Below are 23,279 nucleotides of genomic sequence, written 5' to 3'. Positions count from 1 at the left end.
GCAATCTAGTTTTATTACAAGCTGAGCCCAGAGCAGATGAATAAGGGCACTGTGACAAAAGGTTTTATAAATATTTCCTGACAATGCAGAAGATCAAGCTTGAAGCTCTGTGGTGAAGCCTGCTTCCTTGTGAGCACATGCACCTGCCTGTTCTCTCCAAACCTATGTTTCTTAGGGACAGTTTCTGTACTGTCCATAATGATACCACTTTTCCTTTTCTTGGCTGTCATTCTCATCACCCTTTTGTTCCCTGTCTTTGCACCTAACTCTTGCTCCCACAAAGAGATCATCCAGCCAAGAAAACTCAGCTTTCGACATTGTGTATGGACCTCCTGCTTCAACGAACCTCGGTTCATCTCCTGATGATCCCCTACAAATCCATGTCTATTGCTCCTCTTCTCCATCACTGTTTTCCATTTGCCCATGTTCTTTAGTCTTCTTTCTATCTACTTTGATATTCTTCCTTCTACCTGCATTCCTATTTATGTTTTAGCTTAATGTGATGCTCCCCAGAAATATCTTCAGTATTAGTTTTCTTCATATACACAGACTTCACTCCATGTACTATCTTCATCTTTCTCTATGATTTTTTTCTTAGTTTCCATCTCTTAAGCCAGTTTCTGGCAGTTCTCCATACAAGTTGGCCCCACTCTGCTCTCAATCTCCTCTATTGCCATCTATAGTTGCATTTTTCTATCATAGAATCATATTTTGAAGGCATTTTATTTTCCTTATCATGCTAGTCTGTTTTGTTTCTCCTCACCCCCAAATGAAGAAAAAAACAAGGGCTTACATTGTTTCATCATTTTCCCCATTTTGTTGAGATCAAGCAACATTTTAACAGATGTCAATCATACAGACTGTGTCCAGATTAAGCAAAACCATAACAAAAGTGTTAGTGACACTATTGGTCCAGAAATCTTGTGCACATGAAAAATGAAAAATTTTCTATCGTCCCAGGACTGCCAGCTTGAATTTGACAGCAAACCTTGTTCTAAAATAATGAAAAATGTTTTGACAAATTAAAATTCTGCATCCAATGTGCAATGTCTTCCTTTTGTCCGCTGATGACCATATTACAGGTGATGACTTTTCATTGCTAGACATGCTTTGCAGAAGGTGGCTATCACAGTTCATCAGCCTTTTCAGACAAAGGGGAGATTTTCCCTCTTGATCTCAAGAAAGCTGAATTTGGGCAGCCACCTCCAAAGATGTGACTCAGTCAGAAGATAATGGGTAGCAGGGATCAACTGAGCAAGAGGGGAGGAGATGTAGAGGAATACTAAAAAAAAGCAAAGCCAGGAGCTTCAGAGGCAGAGAAGTGAATGTGGGTTTATATTGTAGCAGATGGGGACTGAATATGAGATAGGAGCCTGAGAAAAAAGAATGAATCTAGGGAATTAACCTGCCTTTTCATCATCTAGTGCTACATCTGATAACAGACCAGTTAACATGCTGGAAAACAGTCTCGGTATGACTCATGAGCACAACTGTTGGTAGGCATCTGCTCTACAAACACATTGAGGGGCATGTCCCTTGTTCACTTTTGCTGTTGTGTAGCCTTGATTCACTTCCTCAGTGGCTGGTTCTAGTCAACAATCCATCCACTCACTGCACAGCTCTGCAAACAGAATGGCTGGTAAGTGACCCGTGAGCCAGCCTTGGAGAAAAGACTTCACGTTTCTTGCTACAGCTGCTGTTCTGAGCATCATCTTTAAGTTCACTTATTTCTGTCTCTGTATCCACAAGAAAATTTTAGTTATAAGGAGTTACCAGCTACCTGGCGAAGTGGTTACATTCAGACATCAGACTTCCCCACAGCCACCCAGTATGTTTCATTTTATTACCTTTGGATAGTGAAAAATTGCTGTTTGAATGTTGTTTTTATGGTGGTGATGCTGAAGTTTTGTAACATGACCTTATAGTATAGTACAGCAACACTGCAATTAGAAAATATTTTCCTTTAAAATATATTCTGTGTGCTTGTTTTTCCCCCAAAAAACTAGCAGCACTCAAAGACATGCATTCAGTTTAAAAGCACAAAATTTTTGGATTCTAGAAAACATATTTCTAGCAACTTACTTTCACTGGCTGAATAGTCCTGTGGATCGAGTATCCCTGATTCCTGCAGCGATCTAATACACGAGTCCACCAGCTCCAGACCAGTGGTGAGTTCATCTTCTATATCCTTCTGACCATCTGTAATGACATTAACAACATAAAAACATAAAAGAAGGGCAAAAAGGTAAAGCCATTTACAAGACAAAAGCTAAAACCAGTGTATGTGACTAAGCATTCACAGCTAATGAAGGAATGGAGGCCAAACATTCCCAGGACATGGCCATACTGAAAATTGTGCCATCCTTTGAAAGTGTGGCCTTGGATTAATAAAAGCAAAATAAGAATATTTAGGTCTAGTAGTAAAAAAATCCAGGGACACATTTAGCAATGCCCCTTCTCAAGACTCTACATTAGTTTCAGTCAATACTTTTGTCAATACTAACAACTTTTGCCAAATCTTGTCACTTTTTAAGTACAGTTTTCACACACTAGCAATGAGAAAAACCACACAAAACCCCCAACAAAAACCTCCACATACATCAATGTGCTTGTCCCCTCCATCTTCTTTAGGTAAAAATGATCTTTCTGGGAGAGAATGTAAGTAATACATATATGTAGATAGGTACATTACCTTGTGTTTGCCAGTGAAACTGCTCTTCTGTTGAACTGAAAAGAGAAAGAAAAAAGTGATCATTTTTAATCTAATTGTTTTTTACTGTGCCATGAATATTCAGATATAAATCTATTCTGAAGGAACCGATTTAAGAGAAGAACACACTTAAGAATAACAACTTATTTAGAATACATAATTTTATATATATTTTAAATTAATTACTTGTACAGCATTCATTCAGCTGGAGGGAAGTATCTTTATTTCTTTATCAGGTAATTTGAATCATACATATAGAAACTGGCCTCTTGGTCTTGATATACAAACTACCCTATTTCCAAGCAAAAACATTAGCATTCTTCAGCTTTTTGGATCCTTCAATTTGTCTGACTCTCCATGTTTATCAAGAAAATTATAAATTGTTTTCTCAAGTGAATAGTTACATGTGATTTCTGAAAGAAATTACGAGCATGAGTCCTGGGTCTACTGATCATTATGTGCATTTTTATATTATTCAAATGTGCAGCTAAGTTAATTCAATTGACCTACACAGGAGGGAAAATTTAGATGTGTTTGTGTTTCCATGTACAAGCACTCAAGCAACAGAAGGTCTTAATTTTAAAATAATGAGCATGCACACTAGAGGATGGGTTAGGTAGGGTTTGGGTTTTTTTCCAATGAAATGAAAGATACGTTCAAATGAATTATAAAATAAATTGTATATTCAATTAGGCAATGACTACACTTTCCTCCAAGGCATGTTCTGTTTATGCTTCAATATAGGTCTTTCTCACATGACAAGAATACAAAAAGGATTGAAGTTACTCAGTTCTACCCATTCTTTTGATAACAGTGAGCTGATTATGACACCCATGACTGAAAGATTTTTCTGTACATTTTTATAAAATACCTACAGGGGAGAACAACATTATCTGTTGCATCCATAAGTAAAAAAAAAACAAACAAAAAACAACAAACAACAAAGACTGAAATGATTTTAACTTTTCCAACAATTATATTTATTTTTTCATTTATTTTCTGATGTTGAGACTAACTGCTCTTTTGGATGAGTAAAAGGATTTAAATCTCTAATTGTTTTCCCTTTTCCCAACAGATGCTGGATCACTTATGAATATGTCAGTATACCTCCTACTATCTATGTTCTGAACAATAGTAATGTAAATGAAATTAAATACTTCCTTGTGGAGGTTTATTTTTACAGTAAAGAACTTGTGTGAATTATTTACCAGATTTGATAGTGTTTTAAAAAATAATTATTGCCTAATTTACATAAAAATAGTTCTAAAAGGACTTTTAATTTTACCTGGCATCATAAATGTTAACCTGGCAAGTTCAAATCTATACATCATCATAAATTTCCTAATATCCACAGTCTATGGTTTATATTGACTCACTGTAGTGAGATGCTATAGATTAAGAAGCCAGTCCTTTGATGAGACAGTGAACTAAAACTCTTGCATTCAAGTCCACTGAAATTAACAATATTGAAGATAAGCGTTGCCAGAGTCCTCAGACAAACAGTAATAACTGCGAAGTGCTGAACTGGATGAAATTAATTTAAATTACCTTTTGAAATGAAGTCCTACTGGTGACTAGGGACAGTGACTCTTTTTGAAATAACACTTTTTCCAATTTTACATTCCTTTTGTCTGTTTTTCAGATTTACTAAATAACTGCTTCATCTGCTTCATCTGACACACTGGGACTTGAGAGCAATCTTCCTTTCTGTAATTAGCACAATCCATAATAAGTAATGTACTACTTTCCACTCTAGAGTCCTTCTTCCAGTATGCAGATTTCTTTGTGATAGATATCAGATCACCAGCCAGAAAAAAATGTAGTACCTCAGGTGGCATTCTTGCTGGCAGAATGAATTACTAGACATTGCTGGCAAGAACACGATGATGTAAAATTCTATGCCACTTCATCCAAGTAAGTTAGAAAAAAAAAATCAAGTCATGCATAAAGAGTCAAGTACCACTTCCAGGAATTCAAGCTTAGCCCTTTTTAAGTAGCAAACTTGTACAAAATGTAACAAAGGTCATTATGTTCAATGAATCACTTGTGGCTGATTCGTAGTAATCCCCAATATCACTTATCTGACTGCCACAGAAACACTGTACAGTATCCATATAAATCTCAGGATCACAATGAATTTTCACTACATTTTGACTTTTCCAATTTTAGTCATGCTTCTCCTCACCTGTACTGTAATAGTCTTTCAATAAATAATGTAGCTTTTAGAGTCATGATGGCACATCCACCATCAGAATTTTTATCCTAATGCTACCTTCTTATTCAACATGTGGAACATGAACCAGGCTGAGCAGGGCAGTGGTGAGTCCCCATCCCTGGAGGTATTTTAAAACATGTGTAGGTGTGACACATGGGGGCATGGTTTAGTGGTGGACTTGGCAGTGCTGGGTTAATGCTTGGACTCAGTGGTCACAAAGGTCTTTTCTGACATAAAAGATATGATTCTCTATTAAAGTTGTATTTGCTCCTACAAAGATATCAGTATATTCTGGTATAGAAAGACTGCTGTTTTCTTTAGTTAAATTCATGTTCTTTAGCTTTTTAACAATCCAGTATAGTTGGATATTGAAGTGGCTATTTCTTGGGTGCAATCCAATGCCAGAGCCTTGCAAACAAACATTTAAAGGGTTTCATTAGAAAACTTTATTAGAATTTGCCATAGTTTTAATCTAAATATTCTTTATTTTTCCTTTTTCCCTTTTTTTAACTGAGCTTCCCCTGCTTTTGGTCTGAAAAAGATTCCTCACTGAAGCAACCTGACTTGTTTGTGCAGGAAACCTTTAGGCTGTCACATGACTGTGCCAAATCTGCTTGAGTGAATAAAAGGGCACACTTTTCTGTCCTTTTCTTTCAGGTGCTTCCCAGCTGCAAGAGATCAGTACAATTGACTTTATAGTTACATCAAATACATGAAAAGACAAAAAAACAATAATTAACAGAAGTATTGTCTTAGTAAGTTTTTCAGCATGTTCAGCAAAATGTATTTTTGCTTCATATTTTTTTCTCTAAAGAAAAAATGCATTAGCAAACCACTTTTCTGAATATTCCTATGCCTCATTACGTAAGTTTGAAAATGTTAGTATCTTTGACTGAGGAAGATGAGCAATAAAATCCTTTATCAAGCTGTTCTGAGCTATGGTAACCTGAGCCCACCTTAAGAGTTTGAGGAAGGGATTTTAACCAGAACTACATTAGTATAGCATTTGAAAATCCTAGCATAAAAATTGACTGACCTGAGAACTCAAACAGATAGAATTACTATGCCCCTTCACCCAAACACAGAAGAATAATTGTGATTTATTTCTTCTTTTATTTTTGGTAGTCATTGCATCCTGTATATACTTCAAATGTTCTAGGTACAAATAAGACCACTGTTCTATTTAATTCTACCTGACTTACAGAAAGAATCCTCCATCACTATTCAACTATGCAAAACTTGATTCTTCTATGCTTATATTGTCTTTGGAAAATTCAATGTATTGAAGGAAAATCACAAGGAAGTTGAGTAACTTAAGGATGAGAAGATAATGCTAAAACCCAAACAAATGAACAAAACACTTGACTAAACAAATGAAGAATATTGTTATATGTTTAGTTCTTGATGTTAATGTTTAAGCTAATGAACCTATCTTCTGTAAGGATGCGCTACCTTTAATGGATGTTTTACCTTTAATAACTACCTAGGAAAGGAGATATTCCAGTAAAAATTGTTTTACCTCCCTAGGCAAGAATGAACAAAGTAAATATCCACAGAACAGTCATCTTGATTCCAGCTGAACTCACACATTCCCATTTCTGCACGCATATCATAAAAGCACCAAAGCAGTGAGAACCCTCTGTGTGTGATCTTGCATAGGGGGGAGGGTGAAAGGCAAATGAGCACAGCACGCTGCAGGGAGCTCATTTTGGGGAACATCACCTGGGGAGCTCTACCTGCCCCTGCACAGCAAGGGAACAGCAGCAGCACAGAGCATTGCAAAAATGCAATTTTCTGCAGCCAGCTGAGGATGTCTGACTATTACCAGCAGCTCTATACATCAAGTTTATCCCTTTTCAGGCAGAAAAAGAAAAATCCCAGACTGACCTACAGTTTGTCCATAAACACGCAACAAACCAGGCCTTCGGGAGCCTTCATTTTTTCCTGTGCTTCAAGTCAAGTTCAACAAGAAGTGGGTGCCCCTTCATGATGGACTTGATAGGAACTCACCATGATAAGATCAGCCAGCACTTGCACAGCAAGGTGAGTTACAGAAGACTATCAAACACCCCTCCCAGCAATTTACAGGAGTCAAAAGCAGTTTTGGTGGTGTAGCAGTGAATGCTCCATATGACACCTGGACAATATTCACCAGCCATATTTCTGTAAAAGCAACCAAGGTCCTCAAGGGAGGTAAACCAGAAGTGGGGAATGCCACTGAATACTGTGGCAGAAGAAAAGCTGCCTGAGACATCCTCAGACTGTGTTGCTATTAGGCCTGTACAAACACCCAAAGATCCACTTCCAAAGCAGGTGCTGGGAAGCAGCAAGGCCACCTTGGACTCAGCTGAACTCCTAGAAGGTGGATGTGTGCCTGTGGCACTGGCAGCAGGAACAGTGGTAGGCAAAGGTAAGTTACACCAAACCACAGCCCAAGGCACATTTTGCACACTACCTGGCCACAGCAGTACTTGCAGCATCACTTGGGTTTAGTTTTAGACATTACATGGCCTAATGTGAGACCAGGCCCACTTCAGAGGAACGCCTTGATAGGTTCAGAACCATTCCATGCAAGAAGGAGCTCCACTGCCCTGTACACACTTCTCCAGCAATAGTATTTACTATGCAGCCTGCAGAAATTCATTGTTCTTATCACATGCACCAAAATACATGAGTGCACATGCACAGCAGGCCAAAGCATTCATTGCCTTGCTGCTCCCCAGAAGAACAACACAGCAGAGAAACTCACTTCTTGTTGGGAAGGGAGGTAGGTTTTCTTTCATTCACTGTTTCTGGCAAACTCCTTGCTTTATCACTGAGCCTGCATACAGGCTGCCAGGGCAAATTCACACTTTTGTATTCCTCTAATTATCCAAGAAATGTTTGTGTGCCTCTCCTTTTTGTGTGAAGTCATTCAGTTACAGTTGTCACTCATTTTTTGAAAAAATTGCTATAGCTCTCTGCTACACCAAAATATTTTTCTTATCTTCTAAAACAATTCATGAAATTATTGAAATTATATATAACACTACTGTAGAAAAGCTATGAAAGGATTTTACAAGGAGCTGTACCAGCACATGATCTTTTAAATTATTTCTACAATGGAGCTACAAAAACATTGCTGTATATAATTACAGGCAGATACTATCTCACTGATTTTTTAATTTTTTTTTTTTTTTTTTTTTTTTTTTTTTTTTTTTTTTTGTGGAAGGTGGAATAAAAAAGATCCAGAAGCATTTCACAAAAAGCAAAGAGGCTGAAAAACTAATATTCCATCTAAAGCAAAGGAGAAGCAGATTTTAAATCAGCAGTACATTTCATGTTGTCTGCAAAATAGTAAACAACTTTTAGTATTGATTGTCTGGTGGGGAAAAAACCAAACAACGTAAGAATAAATTTTACATTAAATAATCATGCAAAAAAGTACCAACCCTTCAATAAATTGCCAGAGTAAAAAACAATCCTCAAGAGCAACTTTTGGGTTTTGAGGCAGATTTAAAATATCATCAAAATCTATGACATTGGTAGTCACTCCCTTCACCTCTATAAATGTGACACTGTAGGCTCTCTCAAATATTGAATAGCAGCACTCTATTAGTCAGCTGTGGTATCAACTTGGCTACCCTATCAAGAAGTCCTTTTTTTGATGTTCTAACAAACCTCATCCAATTCCCTACAATAATCCTCGAAAATGTAAAAAAAAAATCTAACAAACCAAAATAAATAAACAATACCCCCACAAATCCACACATATTTTACTGATGGCTGCTCTCTTGTACCTTGGAAATTTCAAACTGACTTCTAAAATGATGACAAAGTTCTTAGCTGTAGATGCCAGGAAACCATTCAGGTGGTTAATTCCCACCTTTATTAGCACAGCCTTGCTTCAAGTTCCTGCAGGGAAAGAAAACAGTCTAATTTTTTTCATAGAAAAATTATTGTTATTCCCTAGGTTTTATGAAATCAATAGCAGAACTTTGTGGCTGTGCTGTGAAAGTTTTGTACTTCTTTCCAATGATCCAGGGAAATATTTGCAGCCAAATTTCCAAACAGGTCTCAAAAATCAATGCTTTCCTCTACATTTAGTACTTGCAGAAATTTGCAGACATGATTTTCCTTTAAAAACAAGTTTTAATCTGCTCCAGTCCTATTTATATTCAATTTCCCTATGCTGATTGTGTTTTATAAAACTGTTCTGTTTCTTCTTATTTAAATGTGATTTAAAGTTCAGGCGCTACAGCACTAAGAACACTGTTCAAGTACACAGCATGCAGGGAAAGGCACCAGCAGCCTTGCATTCCACACAATGCACTGCTTAAGGGCTTGCAAAGCAGGTGCCAGAGGCTGTTATTTAATGGACAAAGCATAACACAACCTGTTTTCCTGTACCTTTTGACCATCACTCCTGAAATGGTCTACAAGAGCATCAATTATGGTAAATTTTATTTTGTTACTGAATTAATTTCACACAGACCAAACCCCCAAAAGCCATTTACTTCAGTTTTGAATGAACTTGGTCACCTAGGGAGAGAACACTTGGTTCTACACTTGCAAACAGCCAGTTTCCTTTAGCTTCAGTTCTGCAGACAGACCTGGCATGACAGTGAACACAGAGAATGCCTTCAGAGTGGAAGCCTTCAAAGCTCTGCTGTTCAAAGGAAAAGAATTTAGAAGGCAATAGGTACTTTGTGTATTTATTTAACTTTAAACTTGGACACAATAGCAACATTAGGGAAACAAGTACCATGTGATTGCCCTGTTCTCACTCTTCCCCTGATAGCCCTTTCATGCCCTTCCACATTCCAGACAGGATATTGGGCTAGATAGACCCCAGTTCGAATCAATACAACCACTCTTCTGTTCTTATTTAGAGAAGGCAAAATCAAACCAAATTACTTAATTTTGTAATTTCCCATTATTAATTAAGAAAAAGGATGATGGTTCACAAAAAGAAGGAATTAGCTCAAGGCTGGATTTCTGCTAATACTGTTAGCTCTTCTGGTTTGCTTCAAACCTATTTTTATTTGAGAAAAGAGCTCATTTCCCAAACTGAACATAGCTACACAGGAACACATTTAGAAGAGAATAGAATTAGAATATTTCAATTGCAACGGACTTACAATGACCACTGAGTCCAAATACATGACCACATCAGGGGAGACTGAAGGTTATACAGCAGGTTATTAAGGTCATTGTCCAAAAGCTTCCTAAACACTGACAGATTTGGGGCCTCAACCACCTCTCTAGGAGCCTGCTCCAGTATTTGACCACCCTCTTTTAAAGAAATGCTTCTTCATGCCCAGTCTGAATGTCCCTCGACACAGCTTTGAACTGTTCCTGGTTGTGCTCTGTCTCTGGATCCCAGGGTGAAGAGCTCAGCTCTTCCCTCCCTCCTTCACCTCCTCAGTGAGCAATGAGCTCACTGGTCAGCCATCTTAAATTTTAATTTTTGCCACTTCTACACATCAGAACAGTTTAGATAGCAGTGTCCTGTGATATTCCTTCAGTCGCAGTGGTGGTATTTGGATCTGATCCAAACCCAACAAGCATCTAAAATAGAATTAGAAATGGCAAATTAGAGAAAACAATAGTGGAGAGATAGAATCATCTCTGCCGTAAGGCAACAGATCAGTCTAGTGCCTAAATCATACCACAGCCTATCAGTACCCATAAAACTCTGTTCTTCAAGCATGCCTTATTGACAACATTGCACAAAAAGAAGGACAGTGGTTGCCATGCTTTAAAGAAAACAGTACCATGCCCTAAAAGATAAAGTGAGGTCAAGTTTCTTCATTCCCTCCTCCCTCTTAATCCAAAAGTTTAGCTATTAAAGCACTCATGCACAATGTGATGGAACCAGTTATAATATTTTGTGAGAAATCAAAGCAGTGCCTAAGTTCAATGTAACTATCGGACTATTCCCTGTCTTTCCTATTGAAACCTCTGTTCTCTATAGGAAACAATACATTATTTTGGTTAAGAAACTCCATTATAAAAGACACCACCACAGTTATATTTCCTTCACACCGAGTTTTGAAAGATGCCTTCAGGGAAAATGTGCAGACAGTAGCACTGAGGAAAGGTATTCTCCCAGTGGAGCAGAAAAAGTTACTGAAGACCAAGGAGTGAGAGTGAATTTCTTGTAAGGTGCCTGAAACAACCTGTGTTTTGATGCTGGGTAAGAAACATTCAGTGAATACGAGATCGATTCTTTTCTGAGGCACATAGTTCCCTACTCATTGTATAAGCATTATGAGTGTTAACTCAAACCATGGATGCGTGGAGAAAATCGCCTAAAAATAAGAAATACAACACATTTTTTCAGTGTATTTTTGGTTCTGGTCCTTGGTACCATAACATTCATTTCCAAATAAATATAATGTAATGTAAATTAAATTCCTTTAAGGAAACCTACTTTGTAAATGAAGATATTGCAATTTTTTTCCCCTAGGGACAGCTAACTGCTAGAACAGGTAAAAAAGACACAGCACTAGTAACATAAAGCTCCTGATCTTCTCAATACCAACAAATTGGACAAGGATATCTCTTCTGCAGAAGAGCTAATCCTTAACATGAAGATCAAGCCGAGAGCCTCATGCTGACCATTGTTTTAGGTAAATCATGTAAAGTATGATCACACTTTATATGACTATTTCAGCTACAATATTTGTTCTGTGTTGTCCTTGGTAAATAATAGAAAGGGATTTTCTCAATGTTTTGAGGGGATGACTCATTTTAAATTCAGCACTTCCTTAGGGAAATAAAGCAGACAGAAGCCAGACAGCCTCTACCTTGAAGAAAGTGTATTCCATGCAGGAAATTCCCAATACACACACACACACAAAGCTTGTCACTGTGTGAAATCGCACATCACAGCCCTTCCCAGTTCTTCTCCCTTACAGCCTCTTCACATTAGTTTCACTCAGCTGCTTCCAAGAAACCCCCTTTCACAGGGCTCCTCACCTTCGCCTCTTTCGTTGTAAACAATTCTTTCCTTTTCTGTGCATACCTTTTCTCCTCTACAAAAGAAAATACAGAACCAGGATGTTTCTTCTTCTTCTTTTTATTTAGCTACTTCCTTCCCTGCAGCTTATGCCTGTTGGAGCCAAGAAACAAACTCCTACTGTGCCTCCACAGTGGTCGGAAGGCCCCTGTAACTAACAAAGAATAGTCTCAATGTCAATATATTGTCTGAATTTGGCACTGAAGAGACTGCATGGTAGTCACCTATACCTTATAGGTTGTCTTTTGTTTCCATATTCTCCACCAGATGTGTGAACATGAAACACTCCCATGAAACAGAAGCAGATTCTGCAGGAAGCGGGAAAGATTTTGTTGATCTTTTTTATGGGAGACTTTGGCAATGTATGGTGCAGTCCCCACTTAAAGCTGGGCTACTTTCGAAGTACTGTCCTGGATATAATGTAACAAGGCACATGGGAGACCCCATCAGTATTATGATGTTCAGCATTTGTTCAGTTTATTATCTTTTTTTAATAGAGAAAATAAAGGCTGATAAAAGGTGAAATTAGAAGAGTTTGGTGAATTTAGATGAAGGGAGCACACCTGGCTTTTATAATTTAGCAAGGCTGAGGAACAGGAGCAAAAGAAATAGTCATAGGAAGCACATGTGGGACAAGGGCAAACAAGTTGAAGCTGGTCACTCAAATTTTTGATGGAACTTAAAAAAAGGTATTAAAACATCACGGAAGCAGCCGATCCCATGCAATCTGAGTTGAGGTGTCAAAACTACGCTCACTCTGCTCTTAGAAGGTGGGTGGGTAAGTTTATTAGAAAGAGCTGATATTCGTTCCAGCTTCAAGGAACTGAAGGACAGCCCAGGATGGGGCCTCCAGTTCTTTATTTGAAATAACCTTAATCTGTGATGCTGGCAAATTGATGATTGTTACAGAGCAGTATCCACACATCACTGATACCACTGAAACCACCAGGCAATAGAGTTTTCTAGAAGCAGCCAGTACCAAAAATAATGTACATAAGAACTGATGAGTGGTACATTTACATTTCAGTGGATGAACATAAAGGCAACAGAAAAATACTTTCTAACCTAAAATGTTAGATGAATGTAAAGGTAATTGGGTCTGTTAGGCGGGTGATAAGGAGCTGGATCAACCCATGAAAAATTGCTATTGGTTTATAATTTTAACAACAGGAGTGAAAGTTCTTATTTGTAAACTGTCTCTTTGTATACAGAGTTGACAAATTAACCAAGTAACTAAAATGGCACATGGTAATAACAGCTATTTAGCTATATGGATAACCTTTAATCACACATTTATTACTGAAAATGACTAAAATTATATTAATGCAAGCTGACAAAAAGTAAATGTAACCTTTAGACATATTGAGAGCATTGCTGTAAGCACAGAGTCTTTTTACTCTGGCTTTTCCCTCCACTAAGGTGCAGAGGGGAAAACAAGAATCAGTTCCCTATGAAAATAATATTTCTTCCATTATTCATTGCCTACCAGAAGAAATACAACACAGGAGACACAATACAAATAAAACCAGGTTCATAGGTCAGACATTTACCAAAGACAGATGTAAGAAATATGCTGTACTTTAAAAAATTATATGCAGGTATTAAAAAGAATATTCCTAAAGAGTAAAGGGATTTTTTTTTAGAATTAAGAAAATATCTTACAGATATCATACTAGTGATGCTGAAACAAATATTATTTTCAATCATCTTTATTCTTAGAAGAATATTACAATATAAAATGTTGTGAAAGTTACTAGACAACTAAACCAATCCTTTGAAATTTTGTTTTGTTAACAAAAGGATGAAATCACCTTTCTACTTACGTATTCTTTACATCCAGAACATGAAGCCTCACAAGATAGTTAAATATTGAATCTTTCAATTTCATACATAATCTACACATTTCAATATTGAATTACTTCTGTTGCAATTATTTTGCAACAGAACTCTTATGTCCTGATCCAGTCCCGAAGGTCTGCCAACCAGGTGAACCATGAAGGGATGCACTCTAGTAGCCAGAGTTAGACTAAAACTCTGACCAGATCCAAAAACAAGTGCTCAGTCAACTTTGGAAATTCTACACACAACTTCTTTGTTCTTTTTTGCTTTTCTATAACCCCACTATTGCTCACTGTCTGCATATTGAACCATGCAGCTGATATTGCTACAGATGAATTACAAATTTTTTTCCTAACACTTGTGGCCTGTTTTGGACAATCTTACCAATACTGATGAAAACAAAAGCATGCCCTTAAATTCCATATTATTGTTCTGTTAAGCTGCAAAAAAAGACAATCATGCTCTCCACAAAATGGGGAGACCAAAGCAGAGTGTAAATTGGACAAGTAGTGAAAGCCACCTGTTACTTGTTTATTGCAAATTTTTCCAACACAAATGTGGCAAATACTAAAGAAGTGACTATATTCCCAAATATTACAGATTCTCATGTTGCATTGAAAAAAAAAATGCAGGAGGCTTATCTATATGCTTTTATCACTTGTAAATATTTAAGAGACCAATTAGTCTGATGCTTATGGTAGCACTGAGTTCATATCTAAGAACCTTTTAATAAAAGAATTCAACTGCTGAGATGGTTTGTTTGATAAAACAAAATTCTACCCACTGCAGTCCTCAAAGCACTTCAAATTTGAAAGTTGTAAAACTTTAAAGTATTAAGACAGGGTAGTGATTCTCATCCTGTGCACAGTACTTTACTTTTTGTAAAGTCTGCACAATTACGCAGAAAAATGTTAAACTGTATTTGGTTAAATAAAAGCACTATTTTTTCTGCTGACTCTGCTGAAACAGCAGACAAGGGAAATGAAACCCAGACCTCAAGTAACTAGCTGAGCTTTACATTGGCAGATACGATTCTTTGAAAGTCCTTTGTTTTGGTGAAAAGGTTACTGAACCATACGAAAATTGAATTCTTGGCTACAAATGCAAATCCCTCTCTAGGATGCCTCAACATCACTTGTTCAAAACAATCAATTACAATTCTTTCTTTCCCATGCCTGGTAATCCAGAATCCAGTTAGTTTTCAGTAAAGCTCCTGCATCTAAGTAATAGATGCCCACCTAAATCACCATGTTCCATGTTCAGAAATACTACATATACATAGAAGTTACCAGCTTTGCATTTATTTTAGCTTTCTTTTCTCTAATTACACTAAATGAAATTTCAAGGGGTTTTCAACTGAGTTATGTCATCATTCGCTAACTCTCTTAGCTTCTTTCTCTTTGAATATCTTAATCTAGGCTTAAAAGCTGATTGTAAAATTGAGATTTTATATTACTTATTCAGTGCATCTTGGAAATAGTCCAATCAAAAAGCTAAATCTGTTCTCACTGCAAAACAGAGCTAATATGAAAAGCAAGGAAACCGATATTTTTTTTTCCTCTCTGAATATGAATCACATAAAATCTGTTCTAGACTTCACAAAATCAATTTTTCACAGTAGAGGAATGCTAAAGGTAAGAGTTGAAAACAATAATTTTGCTTAAGAATGCAATGAGTTTTGTGGCCATTTTGAGAAAGAACAGTATTTGCAAGTTAGCTTCAGGGCTGTCGGTGTCAAGAGCAGAGACAAATTTTTACAGCCCATCTTGTAACAAAACCTCTGCTCAAAACCGGATCAATGAGTGCTGTCTGGGAGGTATTCCTAGCCTTCAATTGTTAAACATTGTATCCAGATCCTAATGCTTTTTTTTGTTTGTTTAAAAAAAATAGTAAGCAAAAAGTTTATAAAGAAAACACGAGAAGACCCAGTGATAAATAAAATTCTAAGAATCTCAATTTCAACAATCTCTTGTGTTGAGAAATATTGTTCAATACAACCCTGTGGACAACAATTGGATAGTTTTGACTTCAATACACTGTTTTTTTGCTGTTAGGATGGACTGGAATAGAAGTGACCTGTACAGAGAAAAACATTATATCTGGCCTGTTTTCAACAAGAATGGTGTTCTACTCAAGGATAATGGTAAGGAGAATTTGAATAATATGGTATACTCTATGTCCCATGATGAACTATATTGTGTCCAGTCCATAAGTGAAATAAGCAGATGTAATCACACATTTTGTTACTCCATCAAGCTAGGGGTGGCAATTCCTAAAGAGACATAACAAAGTATCATATCTCTTTAAGAAAGGAGGGAAAAAATCAAAACTAACAAGTCAAGCCTAGGCTGGCTTCCAAAGTTAAAAAATTGGTAATAAGTCAAAAGGAAAAGAAGTAAATGCACTTGATTTTACTAAGGTTTCACAGAGCACAATTTCTTTCACGGAGTAAAAAAAAAGGCAAAGTAGCTCTAATACATCTGGAATTCCACTGGGCATTTAACCCATTATCAGATGACATTGCCAAGGTAATAGCTTCAAAAAGAAAGTGGGAAACAGTACAAGATTCAAATATTGCACATAAAAAGAGCCAGAGAGGAGACAATTGGCAGTGTTAAACTGAAGCTGAGCAAGAGAAACACAACCCAGCATTCCCCCAATACAGTTTTCCACAGAAGTATGCAATACAAATTCAGGCAGTTTGAAAATGAGGCAAGATCAGTACCTGAAATGTATTAAAGCAGTCCTTTTGTATTAGATAAGACTGGACTTCTTGACCTCTGTCTAAAAGTAAATACTACTAAAAATTGCATGTGAAATGTCGGTGATACACACTAACAGTGGCCAAAAGTTTTCTGTCCTATTTTTCTAGTCATTGTTTTCACCACTGAAGAAAAGAAAAATTTGAAAACACATTCTTCTACAGCACTGTGAGCCCATAACACCTTTAAAATTTCCGTATTACACATAAAGACTGCCTTCTCAAGACTGACATGTTCTATGAAGTCCTCTTTACAAGAGCAGAAGAGCTTTCGAGAAGTAATACACAATTAAAATAACCTGCACAAGAATCCAGGTTGCACTCCATCACTGAGTGACTCCTGTGTGCCAGGTCAGTTCCAAGCAGCTGCAGAGCACAGAGCTGGGGACACTGACAAGAAGTGACCTTGGTGTGACAGCCAGCACCCTCACCTGCCTTTTCACAGTGTGAGCTAACCTGGTGCTGGGCAGAATCCAGAAATAGTGAAGCGCATGAGTGAGCACATCACCAGTAGTAGGAGAAAAGGATCAAGGATTCCCTGGTATATCTAAGTGAGGAAACATTCTACTATGGCACATGGTGTTTGTACACATGGTGGGTGGCCTGACTGCCTAGTTAATTCCTTTCCACTCCAACACAAAACTTCAATATTGCTGCTACCCAGCACCTGTACTCAAAGAGCTGTATTTCTGAAAACCTTTAACGTGAGTTACTTGGGTTTTTTTTAGATTTTGCTCTGTTTCCTTTTTTTCAGAATTATTAATCTCCTCCTCCCATCTCCTGCCTATTACAATAGCATTAATGGAACCTGTGACAAGACTAAGCACACTGAAATCTCAAATACTATTTATCCAGTGAATAAATACATTTATTGCAAACAATTAATGAATCCTTTTATTTCTTCCTAAGCAGATTTCAGATTCAGATTTTACTCAGATTAGTAGGAGTTGAAGAAGGTAGATTACTATCCAAGCAAGGTTGTCCATAAAACATGAGATTAAAAATGTTGGTATATTAAGCAACTTGATTCCAAGTATATGAAGCAGGTATATTTGCACATGTCAGTACTTAGATTCGACACATAGATTTAACTCCTGTAAACCCAGAGCCAATGCTGCTTAGAAAAAGCAGGTAGTTTTTTCTGGCTTGTACAGTGTGTTTGGCATTACTGTCAGTGCCCTCCTAACCAGGACATCATATGTAAGAAGGTCTGGCTGCATTTAAAATCCAGTCTCAAGTTGCATTGCAGACAGGGAAAAGAGAAGGTGAATGCAATCCCCATGTTTGCTTTGAAACTGTGAAAGTATAACCTGGAGTCACTGGGACAGCAGAAACAGCAGGCCATGGTACCATCTTCTCAGGGCTGAGCTACATTTTCAGAAACATATTTGCAAGGAAAGGATTCTTTCAACAACTTCTTCAGCTGAGGCCAATGAGACATATGTGGCATCACCTGAAAAGCAGCCGAAACTTGTGACCAGAAGCCTGCCTTCATGGAAATTCACTCTTTAGAGCGCTGACACAAGATATGCATGTGACAGATAGGGCCACTGTTCTGGTTTGAAAGCAAAACCAGCGAGAGACTCCAGGTCAGAAATACAATTTATTAGGAAAAGAAAAAAAAAAGACAAAAATACATGCAATGATACAAAAGGAAGACCACTGACAAAGTCAGAATACAACCTGACACCCCTTTGGCCAGCGTGCTGGTAGCAGTCCAAATTGGAGTGGCAGATGTGGCTGCTGTGTCTTCTCGGAGACCTGTGGAAAGGCTGCCTCTCTGTCTAGAAATGCCTGGATTTATCCAGGTGGGAATGCCTAGCTTCTCTCCCTGGGTGGAGCATCTCACAATGGGCTGATGTTATTTTGAGTCACAAGGTGTGCTCTTAATCACCTGTTAAACAGAACTGGCTCCTGGAGAGTGTTATCTCTGAGTCATGAGGCAAGACATTGATGGGCCTATTAACAGGAGATAAAGAAAACTGTCCAGATGCAACTGCTACTCGGATGGTAATAGGAAACATCTTGGTGCTCAGTCTTGGACAGCCGCCTTTCTCACAGCTGCAGAAAAACCTGCTAAGCAAAAGCGTGGCATCAACTAAGTGAAGGGCTACTGACATAAGATGGGCACCTTCCCCTTTCTCCTTCAAGCCCATTGTAAGTGTGCATTTGAGCAAAGAACAAACTCTTACTTCTGGAAAAAAAAAATTAAAAATTAATTCCTTGTCAGTGCATAACTAGCTCAGGACACTTGACATAATTACTATGTGTGGCAAATTCAGCTTTATTGGGAGCAGCTGACTGCACAGTTATTCTGTAGTTTTCACTTTCTTTCACGAGGCTCAAGCTTTTCTGTTAATCCAAATAAATTTGTAACATCAGCCCCATTATTTTATAAAAGCTTTGACCACCTGAATGAGTCCTTAAAAAGCCAGGCCCTACGATGATGTGAATTACACCTACCCTGAATTCAGCCATCTTTCTCGATATCCCCCAATGCCCCAGTCCTATTTTGTATCTTAAATGCCTCAGTAGGAATCCCCATCTGTCAGATTCCATATTGCTCCACTGCAGTGTATGTCACCTGTGGCTAACTTACTGTATCAGAGCCATCAGCCAGGGGTGACCACAGCTCAGACACTCCACTATTGCCACTATACTTTTCTGAGCCTATCACACTGACTTCAAGTCCATTTCCATTTCCTTCCTGCTTAGTGACAAACTAAACGTGGTTAAAATGCTCTGCATTGTAGTAGCCAAATAATACTACCTTCCTTAGGAGTACAAACTCCTCTCAACTTCTCAGGGAAGCAGATTAGCCAGGGTCAGCACACTTTGTTGGTCCCACTCGTGTACCAGCAGGTGATCCACTTAATAGCCACACTCTTTGGCTATGGAAGTCACAGTGTACTAGGCCTGTCAGACAACTACTCCCCCTACAAATTGGCCACGTCTATGTAGCAAGTTCTAGACATACTTTCAGCAGCAAAAATATTTGATTAATTCTATAAGACTAGAATATGGCCCAACTAGTAGCTAAGAGGTTTATTTTTGTTTTATTTATTTATTTAATTAATGAAGCTATGCTCACTCCTCACATCACAGTGTGAATCACATTGAAAATTAATTTAAACTTATCAATATTCCAGTCATAAACTGGTTTTTTCTATCCTTCTCTGACTTCCACGTTCAAATTCTATTCCACCATTTTATCAATTTTCAGCTTTAAGGTTGTGAGTAATACTTTGATTTTTATACAAATGGATTACTGGATCTACAGCTGTCAGTACAATTATGGCCAAGAACTTTGTAGCCTAAACAAAACTACAGAAACATTTAAATATAACCTACTTAAAGGAAAAACCAATATTCCTGGGAAAAATAACATATTTCCAGGGAGACAGTTATTAAATATGTTTTTATTGTCCATCAAGTATGAACTTTGAAATTGTGAACTACTATGTATAGACATATGTAGAATACAGATTAGGTACCGCAGCAGTAATTTTATATTATTATGTCCTAAAATTTTGATAAAGCAATATGTAAAGAGACATTTAAACAGAATGAGATATGTACTTAAGGACTGAATACCGATAACAGTAAATTTAGGAGATGCTACATGTGTAAGGTAGAAGAGGAATATAGTGAAAATCAGAAACATGTGCTAGAGGTTATTTCCCTTTCAGTCAGCCAGACCCAAAATTAATACATTTGGAACTCAAAATGAAGTCAAAATGAGGCCTTGTGTCTGAAAATCCTGCATTTCTATAGTATTCATAACTAGACTCACCTTAGTTTCCAAGTCCAATATCCTTTATATCTGAATGGTTGTTTTTTACCCCTTGTGAGACTACAGGAAATTAAGAAGTGGTCTTTTGTTGTTTGTATACAGCACATATATTGCCTCTTCAACAATTCAAGGGGAAGGCAGCTGGGTGAAAATACCACATGAATTATATCAGTGTGGAGATGAGCATTTTGAGCATCATAATTTAACTGTGTAGATAACAGGACAGAATGCAGCCTCAGCAAATTTAGAGATGATGCAAAGTTGTGAGAAGTGTTTGAGAGACCAGGGGATTGTGTTGCCATTCAGAGAGATCTCAACAGACTGAAGAAACGGGCTGACAGAAACCTCACAAAATTCAAAAAGGGGTTAAGTGCAGGCTGGGGTCTAACCAGCTAGAAAAAATCTTTGCAGAGAAGTCCTTCTGGGTAATAAGTAGCACACAAACCAACAACGTGACCTTGCAGTAAAAGGTGGCCAACAGGACCCAGAACTCTGTTAAGAAAGTCATTGCCAGTGAGCTAAAGGAGGTGATCCTTCCCCTCTGCTCAGCACGGGTGAGGCCACACATTGTGCACATTGGGCACTTCTGGGCTCCCCAGGACATAAGTACAGAAACATGGAGTAAGTCCAGTGAGAGGCCACAATGATGACAAGTGCACTTGAGTTTCTGCCATGCAAGGAAAGGCTGAGAGAGCTGAGAAGGCTTCAAGAAGGAAAGGCTTGAGGGATCTTACTGATTTGTGTAAGAAACTGATGGAAGGGAGCAAAGAAGAGCCAGGCCTCTCAGTGGTACTGAGTGAGAGGACAAGTGGCAATGAGCTTAAATTAAGACTGAAGAAAATCCACTTAAACATGACGAAAATTGTTTTACACTGAGTAACTAGAACAGGTTGGTCAGAGGGGTTGTGGAGCCAACCCCACTGGATGCAATCTTGAGAAACCTTCTCTAGTTGACCCTACAGGCACCAGACACTTCCACAGGTGCCCTGCAATCTTGACTGTTCACTGGTTTTACATCAGAATGTCAAAAAGATGGAGCACATTGGGATCTCAATGTGATTTAAAAAATACTCATGCTTTGTAAAGGAACAGGGAGAAAACGAAACCAATTTCTAGATTACCCTAAGACAATGTAACCAAGATCAGATAAATTATAAACCAGAATTTAAACCCAGGCATGCTGAAAACTGCAAAATAAATAAAATAACAAAAATGCTGAAAGATTATTGTCTTCAACCTTTACATGCAACATTGTGGCCACAGAGAAAGCATGAACTTTCTCTGTTGAGAAAGTAAAGTGTGAAGTGCAGCTCTCAGCCCTTAACCACAGTGGTTCCCCTGGCTGAAGTGCTGTCTGTTCCACCCAACACGTACCCGGCTGTACATCAGAAGGAGTTAATGAAAATAAAATGCACCTGCTTTTGGAATAGAAGGATGATACCAGCAGGTACAGCACTCTCTGACTGCTTAACAACATATGGCTTTCATTTCGATCTAGACTTGTGGATGCATACATGGGAAGAAATGTCATGTAAATTATCCTTGCATGCCTCCTCCCCTGCTGCTTGCTATCACAATCAGAGACCTAATTAAGGAGTCTCTGTACCATTATTTTTCAAATTAAAAGTATTTTGAAGACAACATAGACACATTTTTCAGAAGACAGAAAGTGATGTTCATATTTGCAAAAGAAAGTACAACCATAAACAAAATTTTTAAGAGAATCTTAGCAGAACCCTACTGTCCTGGAACTCAGGTTCTTTTAAGTTTCAGAACTCAAATGGATTATTGTCCCATCATCTTATGGTCAGCTGGAAGAAACTGAGTTTTGATTTAAAACTGAAAAGACATCCTGAAAATAAGAAAGGTTTGCAGCTCCCAAAACCCCTTGCCAGCACATATCAACTTAGCTGGATCACAGGCAAGCATCGGAAATACCACTTCTATTTTCAGAACATCATGCATCCAGGATGAAAGCTGGGTTCCTCCCACAACTAAATTGCTCAGTAAATCTTATATTTCAAGAACAGTCTCATGATAAATGTCAATTTTGTGCTAACTGCATTCTGCAAATATTTAAATTGAGATGTGTACAAAAAAACAGATATGGTTTTTAGAACTGAGGATGCACCTTAACCAAACAAGAAAAACATTTAAGCCATGTTTTTGTATACCCTTAAGATTAATTAAAAATATAACTTTTCATACAAGTGGAATGATTAAATATGAAGATATGTGATACTACAAAATAATTACAGTTAGAACTTGGGGGAAAAAATTAATAGACAGATGGTCTCTACTTACTCTGAAAAGTTAAAAAAAATTATGATCATTCTAATCCCTGCACAGCAAACTATTTTTAAATTCCAGATTTTTGTGATGTAATAAAAAATAATCTGTTCAAATCAGATAGACATGGAAAATGAAAGCCTTGTTCAAATTTTCTGCCAATGTTGATTTCAGTTAAAATTATCATTACCTGATACTTGAACTATTAGAAATCTTTTTTTCATGAAAAATGTGACACTAGTACGCCTTCTAATTAGAACAGGGATTGCTACTAAATAGCATCTTTTATATATGAGTTATATCAGTATAGAAAAAAGAAATTACAACTCTGAGACAAACTAGTTTATCATTCAAAAGAATCAAAATATTCCATTATTGGGTTCTAAATCTCAGGACTGAATAAATATCTACCATGACTACACCTCTAAAACGGATTTTTTATAGATATGTTCTTCTACTGCACTCAGCAGAGCACAGGCAGATGATAGGATAAAGATCTCTTTTTTTATTGTCTAAATTGGAATCCCAGTTGGAAAGACTATGTCCCCAGCTAGCTGGTGGTCTGTGGATTAAAATTGAGTGGGTAGTTTCAGTTCATTTTTTCCACAGACAAACCAATAATAACTAAAGAAATACAGCTTGGTTATCAGTCTTAATGCAGTACAAGGA

General features: G+C 37.5%; 1 protein-coding gene across 11 annotated transcripts in view; it reads right to left on the bottom strand.

The window, feature by feature from the left end:
- CTNND2 (catenin delta 2) overlaps positions 1-23,279 on the bottom strand; it is a 631,469-nt gene that overhangs the window by 297,362 nt on the left and 310,828 nt on the right. For all 11 annotated transcript variants that reach the window (XR_008434168.1, XM_053959428.1, XM_053959656.1 and 8 more), the window contains 2 exons: positions 2,693-2,727; positions 2,083-2,199 (listed from right to left, as the gene is read on the bottom strand). Coding sequence is in view for 10 of the 11 variants with exons in the window: in XM_053959428.1 (XP_053815403.1) it covers positions 2,083-2,199; positions 2,693-2,727 (152 nt within the window). In the remaining variant the exon portion in view is untranslated. The remainder of the gene's footprint in view (positions 1-2,082; positions 2,200-2,692; positions 2,728-23,279) is intronic.

The sequence above is a fragment of the Vidua chalybeata genome, chromosome 1 (genome assembly GCF_026979565.1).
Source record: "Vidua chalybeata isolate OUT-0048 chromosome 1, bVidCha1 merged haplotype, whole genome shotgun sequence".
Classification (NCBI taxonomy): domain Eukaryota; kingdom Metazoa; phylum Chordata; class Aves; order Passeriformes; family Viduidae; genus Vidua; species Vidua chalybeata.
This window is presented reverse-complemented; position numbering and strand designations above follow the sequence as displayed.